This window comes from Eptatretus burgeri, chromosome 13 (assembly GCF_056783735.1).
Source record: "Eptatretus burgeri isolate ZD-2024b chromosome 13, Ebu_testis_v1, whole genome shotgun sequence".
Lineage (NCBI taxonomy): Eukaryota > Metazoa > Chordata > Myxini > Myxiniformes > Myxinidae > Eptatretus > Eptatretus burgeri.
The window spans coordinates 22,952,301-22,966,595 of record NC_140973.1 but is presented as its reverse complement, the minus strand read 5'-3'; the positions used below and the strand labels follow the sequence as shown (position 1 = coordinate 22,966,595).

Genomic DNA, 14,295 nt, shown 5'->3' with positions numbered 1-14,295 from the left:
CCACACCCACCTACCTGGTCCCGCCTACTACTCCACCCTCACACTCTGGACTCCGCCCCCTTCTCGACTGAAGCTCATCCTTTACGGTGCCCAATTCCTGGTTCTAAACTCCCTCTTCATCGGGTTTTCTCTGTCTGTGTGTGCATATGTGTGTGTCCCGGCGCCTGTCTGCCTAAGTAAGTCTGCAGAAGATCGTTATTGTTATTATTTTCGCGTTAAGTCTGCTCTGTGTCCCCTTTTGTAAGTTGCTGTTTATTGTCGCACTACATGCTTCTTTCTATCCCTGCATTACACACAACAATAAAACTATTCACTGTGCCACATATCTTTCCTCGCCTGCTTGTAAATAAATTATTATTATTAGGAATGTTCCCTGCTCGTTTTTGTCTTTTCTTCCATTGATCCAGCATGGTCCGAATTCTACTTTAGCCGGGACTTTATTCCCAGCGATCCGTTCCTTTTAGCCGGTACGTCCTTGGCAGTATCGCTCGGCTGCATCCGATCCGGAAAAGTGATCCGATCGAGTGATCTGGTTCGGACAAGGCGTACCGAGGGCGTGTTCCCCGGTAATTAAATCACGTGATTAATTCGGTAACCCGATTAACTCATCGATGGGAGGACCCGAGGTCACGCGGTTGGGTTATTGGTGTCCACAGTCGGTGAAGCGACACGCCGCGTCACGGAATTATCCTTGTGCGATGGCCTACAATTCCGGGGAGTCTGATGGGAACTGACATAGCTTCCACCACCAAGTGGTCTTCTCACCTGACCCCCCCCCCCAGCCGCAATATATATATATATATATATATATATATATATATATATATATACATATATACATACATATATATATATATATACATATATACATATATATATATATATATATACAGTGGGGAGAACAAGTATTTGATACACTGCCGATTTTGCAGGTTTTCCCACTTACAAGGCACGTAGAGGTCTGTAATTTTTATCATAGGTACACTTCAACTGTGAAAGACGGAATCTAAAACAAAAACCCTGAAAATCACATTGTATGATTTTTTAATTATTAATTTGCATTTTATTGCATGAAATAAGTATTTGATACATCAGAAAAACAGAACTTAATATTTGGTACAGAAACCTTTGTTTGCAATTACAGAGATCAGACGTTTCCTCTTGTTCTTAAACAGGTTTGCACAGACTGCAGTGGGGATTTTGGCCCACTCCTCCATACACATCTTCTCCAGATCCTTCAGGTTTCGGGGCTGTCGCTGGGCAACACAGACTTTCAGCTCCCTCCAAAGATTTTCTATTGGGTTCAGGTCTGGAGACTGGCTCGGCCACTCCAGGACCTTGAGATGCTTCTTACGGAGCCACTCCTTAGTTGCCCTGGCTGTGTTTCAGGTCGTTGTCATGCTGGAAGACCCAATCACGCCCCATCTTCAATGCTCTTGTTGAGGGAAGGAGGTTGTTGGCCAAGATCTCGCGATACATGGCCCCATCCATCCTCCCCTCAATACGGTGCAGTCGTCCTGTCCCCTTTGCAGAAAAGCATCCCCAAAGAATGATGTTTCCACCTCCATGCTTCACGGTTGGGATGGTGTTCTTAGGGTTGTACTCATCCTTCTTCTTCCTCCAAACACGGCGAGTGGAGTTTAAACCAAAAAGCTCTGTTTTGGTCTCATCAGACCACATGACCTTCTCCCATTCCTGCTCTGGATCATCCAGATGGTCATTGGCAAACTTCAGACGGGCTTGGACATGTGCTGGCTTGAGCAGAGGGACCTTGCGTGCGCTACAGGATTTTAATCCATGACGGCGTAGTGTGTTACTTATGGTTTTTCTTTGATACTGTGGTCCCTGCTCTCTTCAGGTCATTGACCAGGTCCTGCCATGTAGTTCTGGGCTGATCCCTCACCTTTTTCATGATCTTTGAGGCTCCACGAGGTGAGATCTTGCATGGAGCCCCAGACCGAGGGAAATTGACTGTTATCTTGAACTTCTTCCATTTTCTAATAATTGTGCCAACAGTTGTTGCCTTCTCACCAAGCTGCTTGCCTATTATCCTGTAGCCCATCCCAGCCTTGTGCAAGTCTACAATTTTGTCCCTGATGTCCTTAGACAGCTCTCTGGTCTTGCGCATTGTGGAGAGGTTGGAGTCTGATTGATTGAGTATGGACAGCTATCTTTTATGCAGATAACGAGTTCAAACAGGTGCAGTTAATACATGTAATGAGTGGAGAATGGGAGGGCTTCTAAAACACAAAACTAACAGGTCTGTGAGAGCCGGAATTCTTTCTGGTTGGTCGGTGATCAAATACTTATTTCATGCAATAAAATGCAAATTAATTATTTAAAAATCATACAATGTGATTTTCAGGATTTTTGTTTTAGATTCCGTCTTTCACAGTTGAAGTGTACCTATGATAAAAATTACACACCTCTACGTGCTTTGTAAGTGGGAAAACCTGCAAAATCGGCAGTGTATCAAATACTTGTTCTCCCCAAAGTATATATATATATATACATGATCAAGTCTTATGGAAAACAGAGGTGAGAAATGGTAACCAGAACAGCACTCTGTAGAGTACATACCTCTGCCAGGCTGAACAATTTACGTTTTGCGTTACACTGAAAGGCAGGAACTGAGTACGGACCTGAACCAAAATCTAATCGGCTAGTTCTTGTCACTTACCCAACTCATCCACCAAGTTTTGTCATAACTCGTGCACAACTTTTTGAAATGTCGTGCTATTATCGTTTTTGGTCCCATCTCTCAATGGTGAAGAATCACTTGGAATTTTTTAAAATTTTTATTCTCGTATCCGGATCTGGATCTTCACCAAAATAGAATCAATTTTGTCCTCGTCACACACCCAACCTGTCCACCAAATTTCGTCCGAATCTGTCCATAATTTTTAGATATCCTATTCACAGAGAGAGACAGACAGACAGGGGGTTGAATACATAACCTCCATCCACCTTCGGTGGCAGAGGTAAAAAGGTAAAACTGATGGTGGAGCAGTGGGGCCATAATTGGACAAAACAAGGAAGGGAATGGCAGCAGGCCTAGGAATTCAAGAATTGTGTTAATTCAGGAAAATTTGATTTTCTCTTTCAGTGGGGTTGTTGATGGCTTTGCTTACATTTATAAGAACTGCTCATATAACAGCAACATCTAGTTCTTGAGAAACTCTGCTGCCAGAGACAATTTGAGGTCGCGATTTCAGTACCGTGTGGCGACGCAGAATCGTGCAGCTCTTCATGAACTTGAGGCAGAACTCGCAGATGAAGAGCTTGCCCAGACGTGTGTACTCCTCAGGGTACGGCGAGTGGTACCATGTATCCAGCTCGAAACGACCAAAGACGATTGTGTGGATAGCACGCGTGCTCTCAGCCAAGATTCCGGCGCCCAGGCTATAGATCCGTTCCTGCGGTAAAATGTCTTGCATCACAAAAAGAGCTCTGGAGCAACCAAGGTGAAAACAAAGGTCAAGACCAACCCAGGAGAATAAAAAGGTATAGCAGAGAGTAGTAAAGTGAAGACAGGCTGCGTTAGGAGTACTACAGTCCCACCATGTCCTCACTGGCCCGAGCCTGTGCCTGCCTGAACAGCTCCAAGTCAAAGTCGGATGTGAGTCCATGCAGCAGTGGCTCACGTTTTGTGCCATGCATTTGTCGATGCTCCTGTTGGGCACGTGATAGAGGAGGGTTGGGGGTGGTGGTGGGGGTGGGGGAGATTGAGAGAGTGGCCACATAGACAGTACTACACAATGGTTTAACAGTACTGCATATCAAAGGAGTGAATAATCATCAGAAATGCCCACTTTGGCCCCTTTTTTTTGGCTCCCTCCGAGAAATGCACCATGCGATGACAGACAAAGCACCATAATATAATTACATTGCCTGACCCGATAACAAAATATGAATTGGACAATGGCATTCATCACATAGACCAAAAAAACCTGCTCAATGAGAAATAGGAACGTTGCTAATTCATGCCCCCTTGTGGCAATGAACAGCATTGCAAGTTTAAATTAGAAGGGCAATCGGTAGAGCAGATACCGCCACCAAGCTGAAGAGTTTATGTTTAGTATCCCACCGATGGACTTGATTTGTTCACCTGAACCAAACTCTAAATGGCTTGTTCCTGTCACCTGATCAACTCATCCACAACTTTTTGAAATATCGTGCAATACATCGGGGTTTTTTTGCCCTATTATATCTGGTGAAGAATTACGCTAAAAATTCAAAAATTCTTGTATTCGGATGCGTATCTGCACCAAAACGTAATCGGTTTGTCCTTGTCACGCACCCAACCTATCCAATCAGGTTTCGTCCAAATCCATCCATAGCTTTTTGAGATATCGTACTATATATCGTTTTTGGGCCCCATCTCTCAATAGTAAAGAATCACTTAAAACATTCCAGTATCTACATCTTTATCTGGAGCTTCACCAAGATCTAATCATTTCGCCCTTGTCACACACCCAACCTGTCCACCAAATTTCTTCCGAATGCGTCCAAAACTTTTTGAGATATCATGCTCACAAACAAACAAACAAACAGACAGACAGACAGGGAGGAAAAGAGAACCCCGTCTCCAGTGTCTCAAAATGCAAAACCCACCTGCATGCACTTTGTACTCAAACTAAAGTTAATGGAAACAACAGCTAAAAAAATACAAAAGGAACAAGCGGTTGCAGAGAAAATGAATTTAAAAGGGAACAAGAAAAAGAGCAATCAGAGATTTCAGACCCTTTCCAGGACTTGTTTTGTGTGTTTTATTTTGTGTGGTGTTTGTGTACTGGTGTGTTATGTAATTAATAACAGACATAACTGGAACTGCCACTTTATAACTGCTGGCAGTGATGACCAAGTACCAAGACGTCCCGCTTTTATAGGACACTTGACCCTGAACGATGACGTTTATTATTATTTAATTGAATCCAGAATGGGATAAAAATCTACTAAATTCAAAATCAAATCTAATGGAAGACCAAATAGGTATCGTATTGCATTGGAGGAATCAGAAGGAACCTGAACAAGCAAAAAGCAAAGAGGAAGTCATCAGGAGGAACCTGGATAGGATTCAAGTTTCAGCTGCTACTCCTCCACCCTCAAACAAATCCAGGCACAGCCAAGTGAGCCTTATCCAAAAAAAAAAAAAGAACCCAGATTCAAAAAGTAAATAATTCTAGCTGCCAAACCAAGCATCAGATCAGCTTGAAATTTAAAACATTCACCATCACTACTCTATCATAATTGTGAAGTTCCACATCGATCGATGAAGTTCAAGAGAAATATATATTTTTAAGATTGTCATTCAATCCAATATGGCTGCCAGACAATTTGAGCTATTAATTATTCGTGAACACCCTAATATCCCCAAGACTTGTGGAGCAATGGGTGAAGGTTCCCCTCGATCTATCAAGCCATCTATGAGAAGATTTTTAAAGGTTTGAGAGTAAATCCAATATGGCCACCAAACCATGTGACCTATGACATCATCGTTGGGGAACGTTTTGTTCGTCATGGATAGGTGGTTATACCTGTAAAGTTTTGCCTCGTTTCAGAGATTTTTGAAGTTTTTTTTTTTAATGGCTGCTGAACCACATGACTGATCACGTCAATTTTTTTTCTGGCGACCAATTTATCCCTAGATGACCCTCAAAATTTTTCATACTGATCATCTCCATTCAAGTGCCATTTGTAGCTTTCTACATATGCATTTATGACATCATAACGAAGGCACCTATGATATCATAAAAAAATCACACATTCCCCATAGTTGCCATGTGCCAAGTTTCAATTTTTTCCATGGTGTGGTTTCGGATATACAGAGGCCCAAAATTTTTCTTTTTTCAAACATGGCTGCCACAACACATGACATATGGCATCATAATTATCATTAATCCATTCCAAACGAGTCATCGCTCCTATGGTGAAAATTGTGTGTCAATCCGCCAAGCGGTTGCAGAGAAAAACCATACTCACATACTGTGCGGACAAAGAAACAAAGAAACAAACAAACGGACCCAAATGCAAAACGCTCTCCTCTAGCGAGGGTAATCACGGATGCACAACCTGTAAATATCATGCCTTCAGCAACTTCGTAGGCGGAAGCATAAAAAACATTTATTAATCTCACAAGTTTGAATGGTAAAAAAGGTTATGGACTGGACACGGGGACACGCGCATGCACGCACAAACACCAATTCCTAAAATATAATATAATTTAAAGGATTGCTGTAAATGATGTTAATTTCACATCCAATATTCAACTTTATTCAAAAAGGTCCACAGAATCTGAAAGTCATGTTTGGTTTAATGAACAGATAAGGTTTCACTTAACGCTTCATCGTTGGTTATTTTTCGTGAATAAATATCTTGAAACTAAGATTTTGATGCTTTGTTAGTGTCCTTGTATGCTCGATTGGCAACACCGACTCAAAAAACAGCATTGTGATAAAGTCATATATCATGTGACCCGCTACGTCATCTCCAGAATACTTTTGCTTCGGGACTCGTGTTTACGTGCAGCCGACATACGCTTTGAAAAACTCTGAACTCTGAAAAAGTACTGAGAATGCCAGTTATATGCCTTGTTGCTGGTTGTAGCAATAAAACTAAATTTGGTGTGAGTGCGGACGTTTTCCCCAAACGATCCAGCTGCAAGGAAAATTTGACCAGAGGAAAGTGGCATGGCCCATCCACTTCAAGCACCATTTTGAAGATAACTTGTACGATACTGGCCTGTATTCCCAGTTTGGGATGGATGAGTAAATTGAGGCGATTGAAAGCCGACGTAATCCCCATGAAGATTTGAGATCATTCTAATCTGGTGGGAAATAAGAAAAAGGACAAAACAGCTGTGGAAAAGCATGAGAAGTGAGTGTAAGTGGCGGTATTTTTTTAACCAGCATTTCTGCTCAGCATCAGCCATGATTGCCACCACTTTAATCATCAATCAGTAACTTTCTACGCTACATATCAGACATACGTACAGCCGTAAGCAGGTCTAATAATAATATATGTGTCGCTTGTATGTACCAAGTAGATAGATAATCTAAAGAAACGGAGAAAACTATGAAATGTTGAAATTACATTTAAGCTCTGTGACCATGGTGCATAGTTTGACAGCAACAAACAACTCTCAATTTTAATGCATGATATTTGCAGACGCGTGCTCCACAGGGGTTGGTGCAGGCCGGGCATGCAGGCACAAACCCACAAAAAAGGGGGGGGGGGAAAGCATGCAAACGTGTTTGTTTTTTTTGGTGGATACTTTGAGATCGAGGAGGGCTCCGTTCCACATAGATAACCGACCACGCGCGCGCACACGCACACACACACACACACACACACACACACACACACACACACACACACACGCACACACACACACACACACACACACACACACACACACACACACACACACACACACACACACACACACACACACACACACACACTTCTGACAACTCAACAAAAAGTCTCAGCTTATCCCTTCCAACCCTGTCCCATCTTTGCTCTCCCCCACCCCAACCCCAAGTCCTCACCCACCCCCTCCTAACCCTGTCCCATCTTTGCTCTCCCCCCACCCCAACCCCTCCCAACCCTGAGGCATTGATCACCTCCCCACAACTCAGGTCTTCAAACCCCCCCCCATGCCCTACCTCCCACCAAAAGTCGTCAACCCCCCCTCCCCTTTCCTTCCAAAGTTCCATCTTTGCTTTTATGAGCGGGAAGAGGAGGAGAGTAAACGGGCATTCCCACATCTAAACAGCAGAATATGTAACGTTTTCTGCTCCCCGATCATGCTATCATCGACTTCACATAAATCTGACATGTGCCATTCAAAAATTACACAACGCATTTTTTGCTCAAATCTGACACCCCCCTCCGCCTCCCCCACCCCCCTGTAATGCTTTAAGGCACCCCCCAAAATATTATGTAACACTTGATGAAGAAACCCCTCCCTCTATGTCATACCTTAATCCCCAGGATGCTATTTATCCTGTTGTTTTTTTCAGTTATTAGGAACTATATTTGAAAAAGTACAGGCAGTGCAGTGTACCATCAATAAGACCAAGCAGCAGTCAGAATTCCTGTAATGATGTCATCGGACTAATCACTAGGAGTGATGCAATTGTTTTAAAATATGTTCAATTGCTTTCATTTGCAAATGAGATTAAGTGTCTGGATAAAGCAATGATTGGATTTAAATAAAGCGATTTGCTTTTATCATTTATATATTGAATCAGAATACTTGTAATTCTTCACCACTGAGAAATGGGGCCAAAACGATATGTGGCATGATATCTCAAAAAGTTGTGGATGGATTATGACAAACTCGGTGGATGAGTTGGTTAGATGACAAGAATAAGCCAATTAGAATTTGGTTCAGGTCCGGATCCAGATCCAGCCTATCAGTGGGATACAAAACGTAAACTGTTCAGCCTGGCAGAGGTATGTGCTCTACTAAGTGCCTTCTGATTTCTAAAAGAATTACAGAGAAGTGTTCGATCCAAATACCACTAAACTCCACATTTAACACATTTTAGCTTCATGATGAAATACTCTCATCATTTGTTATTGTCGAGTCTTTCTTCGATATCGTCTCAATTGTTGTGAACGCCAAGTATTTCATGCACGATGTCATCCCCAATTTCCACCTTGGGTTCATACATGTATGGTCTGACAGCAGCACCTTCTGCATCACGATTTTGACTATCGTTGTAATCTGAGGATTCTTGATCAGAAAATTATTCGTCAAATTCACTTTCTGACAAGTCTGAAAGTGAGTTGTGCGACCATTATCCTTTGCGTGCTGATATAATCGTATTAGTGATGACGTCACACAGATGACGCAACGACCATGGAGGTTTTCTGGAATTTTTAGGGTTGGTACCAGCCAGGTTGGATTTTTAAACTGTAACACCTCAAATATTTATGAGAATTAAAATCCAGGTTCAGTTCTTTGTTCATTGCTGACAAATATCATAACATCAAAAAAAGATGTTTTTACTATTTCTGATTCTGTTGACATTTAAATTGTAAACCTCAAAACATAGTTCCTTTACCCTAGAGTAAGAAGCTTAACATATAAGCAACTGACTGATTTCCGGACTGCATGGATCATCAGCTGGGCATCATTCTTCCTTGAGATTTTGGTACTTTCAGCCGAGAACCTCTGCAAAACGGCAGATTCACAACCTCGGCCACGGATCCACATCAGTAGATTACCTACATCAGTAGATCCACAACCTCAGTTGCGTCCAAGCAGTCGGTCAACCTATCAATGCAACATCACTAATTGAACCCTCCTCGCTCGAGGATTTAATATATTATCACGTAGTTATAACTCCCATGACACATCTGATTATATGATGGTATATTAAATCATGCACATCTTACCTGAAATATAACATGTACACCAACTAGCACAACCACCCCAATTACCTCTGGATCAAACCGTTCATCAACTATTCAAACAGTTATTTATAACGGGTTTTTAAAAGTTGCCCCGTCTCCGAGAAACCACTGAAAATTGTTTAAAACACACACACACACACACACACACACACACACACACACACACACACACACACACACACACACACACACACACACACACACACACACACACACACACACACACACACACACACACACACACACACACACACACACACATATATATTTATATAAATATCTTGCGAGTAATATTTTTCTATTCATCTTGTATTTCACAAATTAGTCTTGCCCTGAAGGGGATGCGAGACTGCAATGCCCGTGTCCTTGTGTGTGTCTATGTCTCTATATTTTTGCTTTTAAAATGTTTTTCTCTGCAACTGCTTATCCAATCGATGCGAAACTTTAAACATAGAAGGGACTCCTCATGGAGAATATTTTATTGCTAATTCTGCCATCATAGGTCACATGGTGTGGCAGCCATATTGGATTAAAGGAAAAAATTTGGACGTAATTTTCTCCGAAACCACTCAACGAAAAAAATTGAAACTTGGCATATGTCATCAACTCCCTATGGGGTATATAGAGCGATAATGATGAGGTTATCGGTGAAGTGGTATTGCAGCCATAAGTGTTTGAATTGAAATATTAATCTGAAAAATCTGAAGCTTCTCGTATCTGATCTTTGACTGGATTTATGACGTTCATAACCCATGCCAAAAAACAATGTTAACATAATAGAATGCATGGATGACATAGGTATAATGGGCCATAATAGTTGCGTGTTCAGTTAACGATGGTATTTTTGTTCAGAATGAGCACGTGGGCAAGACTATGCACTCTACGAGTGCTGTCCGAGTTCTATTTCATGTCGTTATATCTTAAAGAAAACTTGTTTTAATCTGCTAACTGTAGCGCCTTGCGTTAGCATACATCTGACTACCGTATTTTCCGATGTATAAACTGCGTCCGTGTATTCACCACACCCCTGTTTTTCACCCTCAAAAAATAAATAAATAAAGACGCTTTTCCGGTGTTTAACCACACCCATGTTTTCACCATCGAAATAAATGAATATATTGATCATTTTATTTGCTGATCTAGATATAAATACATTTGTAGATTAGCTTTGTACAGAACAAATGGATGGAGTTATCAATGTGCTTACTCCAATGTCTGCTTAATTTCATCTTGGTCTTATTCTTATTTTCAAGAAGTTGAAGAGAGAGGATAGGATACGAAGAAGTTATTATTTTCTTTCTTATTTTTTTAATATTACATAAAGAGGATTTTTTTTTTTGTTACGAGAAAAAGGAAGAAAAGGGATTCATACCGGTAATCAAACATATTTTTTGTGGATATGTGGCCCTGAAAAGGGCTGTTTGGGTTTGATGAAGCTTTTCAGCTAAACCCGAGGAAATCCTAGTCAATGCTTTCCTCATCGAAGACAGCACGTAACTCCTTGTCCGAATCAAAGTAGAGCAAGTCCCCATAATTTGCAGCCTCCTCCTCCCAAATGAGGTCTTCCTCTGTGCCGTCCATGTTGTTGGAGATATTGCATTTCAGAAATGCTCGCTTGATGATGTCCGACGGTATCTCCTCCCACACCTTGATGATCCAGCCGCAGATCATCGGAAGGTCGACCTTTCACATCCTTCCGCTTTTGGTGTAGGTCTTCTCCCTACTCATTATCCAGTCGGACCAGCAGCAACGTAGCCCGTCCTTGAACGGCTTGTCGATGGACACATTGAGGGGCTGCAGGAGCGATGTCATCCTGCCTGGGATGATGACACGATTGATGTTGGTCCGATGGAGCAGCGCTTTGGTGTTGGCGGTCTTGTGACAAATGAACGCATCCAGGCCTAACATGTTCCGTTATCAGGAGAAACCGCCATCCGGCCTACTACTCCAGACAGTGCGCACACAGTCCTGGACCAGTCCCTTGTCTATCCACCCCTTCTGCTGCGCACGAACAATGACGCCGACTGGAAAATTGTCTTTGGGCATTGTCTTCTTTTTCAACACGATAAACAAAGGAAGCTTGCCACCGTCTGCGGTGCAGGCGAGCATGACAGTGAATCTGTCCTTCTCGTGACCAGTAACGTCACATTGCGCCCAAGCTTATTTGAAGTGGGTGCTCTGTATTAGACTTGTAGCGGTCCTTTCCCTCCAGAGACCGGACAGCATTTGTTCGCTCGAACATAACCGGTGTGTTTTCCCTCTAACGGAGGTGGGACAAATAGGGATGGAGCTGAGAGCGAGTTACGAGAGGTTCAGTGCACGGCTTAACATGAAGGACGCTCTCCCTGTTGTTTTTCTTGTTTGCTATATTTGGAGTGTTAATAAAGTTATTATACTATATACTCGATCTGCAAGTGTCCTCGCCAAAGACTCGAGCTATTGTGAATCATTCTTCTTTTGATACGAGACCAGTACAGGTGTTCTTTTGTGTTTAAAGGCGTTTTCAGAGCCACGAGGCTCTATGTACGCCACACACCTAAAAGCCGGGTGTCTCCGGGTTTCTAAATTTATTTCATTTCTGCACACAGTTAACAAAACGCTGTACAAACTCTTAATCTGAACCAATTTTCAAAATTTAAACGGCAAAATTTAGCTTAGCAGCAGTTCTGACTGATTAAACAAAAAAACATGCTCATTTGGAATATAATTGACATTCAGCAATGATCATTGTTGAGACCAATTTTTTTTCTATACCCGTGTATTAACCACAACCCCAACTTTTACCTTATTTTGCCGATAAAAAGTGCGGATTATACACCAGAAAATATGGCAGTTGCTTTCATCGATTGACAAGTTCAGTGCCTATGTTGTTGCTCTTACAGTCCTAATTATTTCACCTGCAACTGTTCCATAGAATAGCTTTTTAGGAATGTTGCGGTCGAAGAAAGGCATCTCATTTATCAAATAATTTAGTGTGAAATCTATAATTATTGAGATCGATTTGTAATTCCCCAAAAAAATCAACTGAATTGGCAGTTTGGTACCCTCTGTCTCTGTGTATTTAGAGTAAGTAAGACTGTCTCGGGTTATTTCACGCCAAAGGGATAAGACTTTCTTTGTGTAAAATGACCTGTTCACCTGCTGGCATAGCACGGTCCATCTGCATGTCAAAGGCCATTTTGTTTTGAAGCCAAGGGTAAAACCTGCAAAGCTTAATGCTCCCTCCATGGATTTATTTGTCAATATGAACAGCACAGATACCACATCTGTTAACAAATCTCCGAATCCAACACTCGACAATTAATTTGCAGCAGACTGTTTTTCGGCACGCACACACACACCTGTCTCCCATGTTAATAAAAGAGGTAAAGATTCACGCAAACTGTGCAACATTGTGACATAGCAAACTGTGCACTGCTAACTACAGTTTTGCAATTGAATATCGAATATAATTTGAGCATTCAAATGTTTTCTATCATTCACTCCTCAATCAACATCATAGGAAAGGCTTTGGATAGAGTCAAAACTGCAGCTCTTACATCATATAGCCTCTTCTGGTCCTCGCTGGGCCCAGCATTGCGGTTTTTGCGAAACTCGGATATCTTTTCACGGTAACGGAGCTGCTTCTCCGTGGGTACCTGATCGGGACAGCAGGGTGAGGGGAGGAACAGGAAACCACAAAATGAGGTTGGTGTGACAACACGGTTAATAGTAGGATAAATAAAAGGGGGGAGACAAAAGAGAATGTGTATTGCAACTTGCAGTTTGGATGGAAAATAAAGTGTCTAAAACATTCACAGATTCAAAGCACTGATAGATACCATTCCAATTAAAGTAGAATGGGCACTCGACAGAGCGCATACCTCCACCAGGACGAACAGTTTACGTTTTGAGCCAACTGATAGGCAGGATTTGCATCCGGACCTGAACCAAAACCAAATAAATTCGTCCTTGTCACACACCCAACCTGTCCAAGTTCTCCCCGAATCCGTCCATAACTTTTTGAGATATCCTGCTCACAGATTGGGGTGAATATACTCTGTCCACCTTCGGTGAGGATGTAATGAAGTGATGCAAAATGAGAAAATGTAAAGCATATAAATTTTTGTTTGGGGTTGGGGGGGGGGTACAGGTGCAAAGTATTGCAAGCGAACAACTTTAAGGCTGTCATGATGATGATTGATCGTAGAACTGAACAAACGGACCCAGCCGCTGACTCACAGCATGACGCGTTGTGTGCCGACTCTCATCCCGCCACTGGCTGGTCATCCATTCCTCTGCTCGTTTCTCCCGGTCCAGTGCACGGCGCTGGCAAACACCAGTATTAAAGCAACAAATAAAATCAAAAATTGTAACAATAATACTGTAATTATAATCGTTAAAACGATAAGAGTAAAAATAATAAATCTTGCCAATTAATCACTCAATCAAAATTCTTCATCACAAAGTCATGCTTCCAGCGTGTATTTGCAAATACCTTGCACTCCTCGGCAGTCATGTTGTGGTAAAGGGGGCAACCCCAGGTGGAAAAATGACACTCGTACTTCCCAGTCAGGTGACCTGGGGAGACGAGTCAGAGGTACCTAACTCAACATCAAACTGGACTGGACTGTTTCGTATTCCCATCTGAACAAATGATTGATGTAAACTCAAATTCAAATCACACGTTCTATGTGTGTTTGTCCATCCTTCATCCTTGTAATTCATATTAAGTTACACCGATGGCTTACTAGTGTCGTTGTCCTGCGTGCGATACACAAATTGTTCCAAAAATACTTGGACAACTTCGGATGTTAATATATTTAGTACCACAAATAATATGGCACACTTTGCTTAACATGATACAGAAACTCATAAAGTTTTATTTAT

At 41.9% G+C, this 14,295-nt stretch overlaps 1 protein-coding gene across 5 annotated transcripts in view; it reads right to left on the bottom strand.

The window, feature by feature from the left end:
• LOC147014061 (histone acetyltransferase KAT7-like) overlaps positions 1-14,295 on the bottom strand; it is a 68,816-nt gene that overhangs the window by 14,278 nt on the left and 40,243 nt on the right. For all 5 annotated transcript variants that reach the window (XR_015050627.1, XM_085851667.1, XM_085851666.1 and 2 more), the window contains exons 5-9: positions 13,904-13,986; positions 13,648-13,734; positions 12,966-13,064; positions 3,562-3,672; positions 3,219-3,416 (exon numbers count right to left, since the gene is read on the bottom strand). Coding sequence is in view for 4 of the 5 variants with exons in the window: in XM_085851667.1 (XP_085707793.1) it covers positions 3,219-3,416; positions 3,562-3,672; positions 12,966-13,064; positions 13,648-13,734; positions 13,904-13,986 (578 nt within the window). In the remaining variant the exon portion in view is untranslated. The remainder of the gene's footprint in view (positions 1-3,218; positions 3,417-3,561; positions 3,673-12,965; positions 13,065-13,647; positions 13,735-13,903; positions 13,987-14,295) is intronic.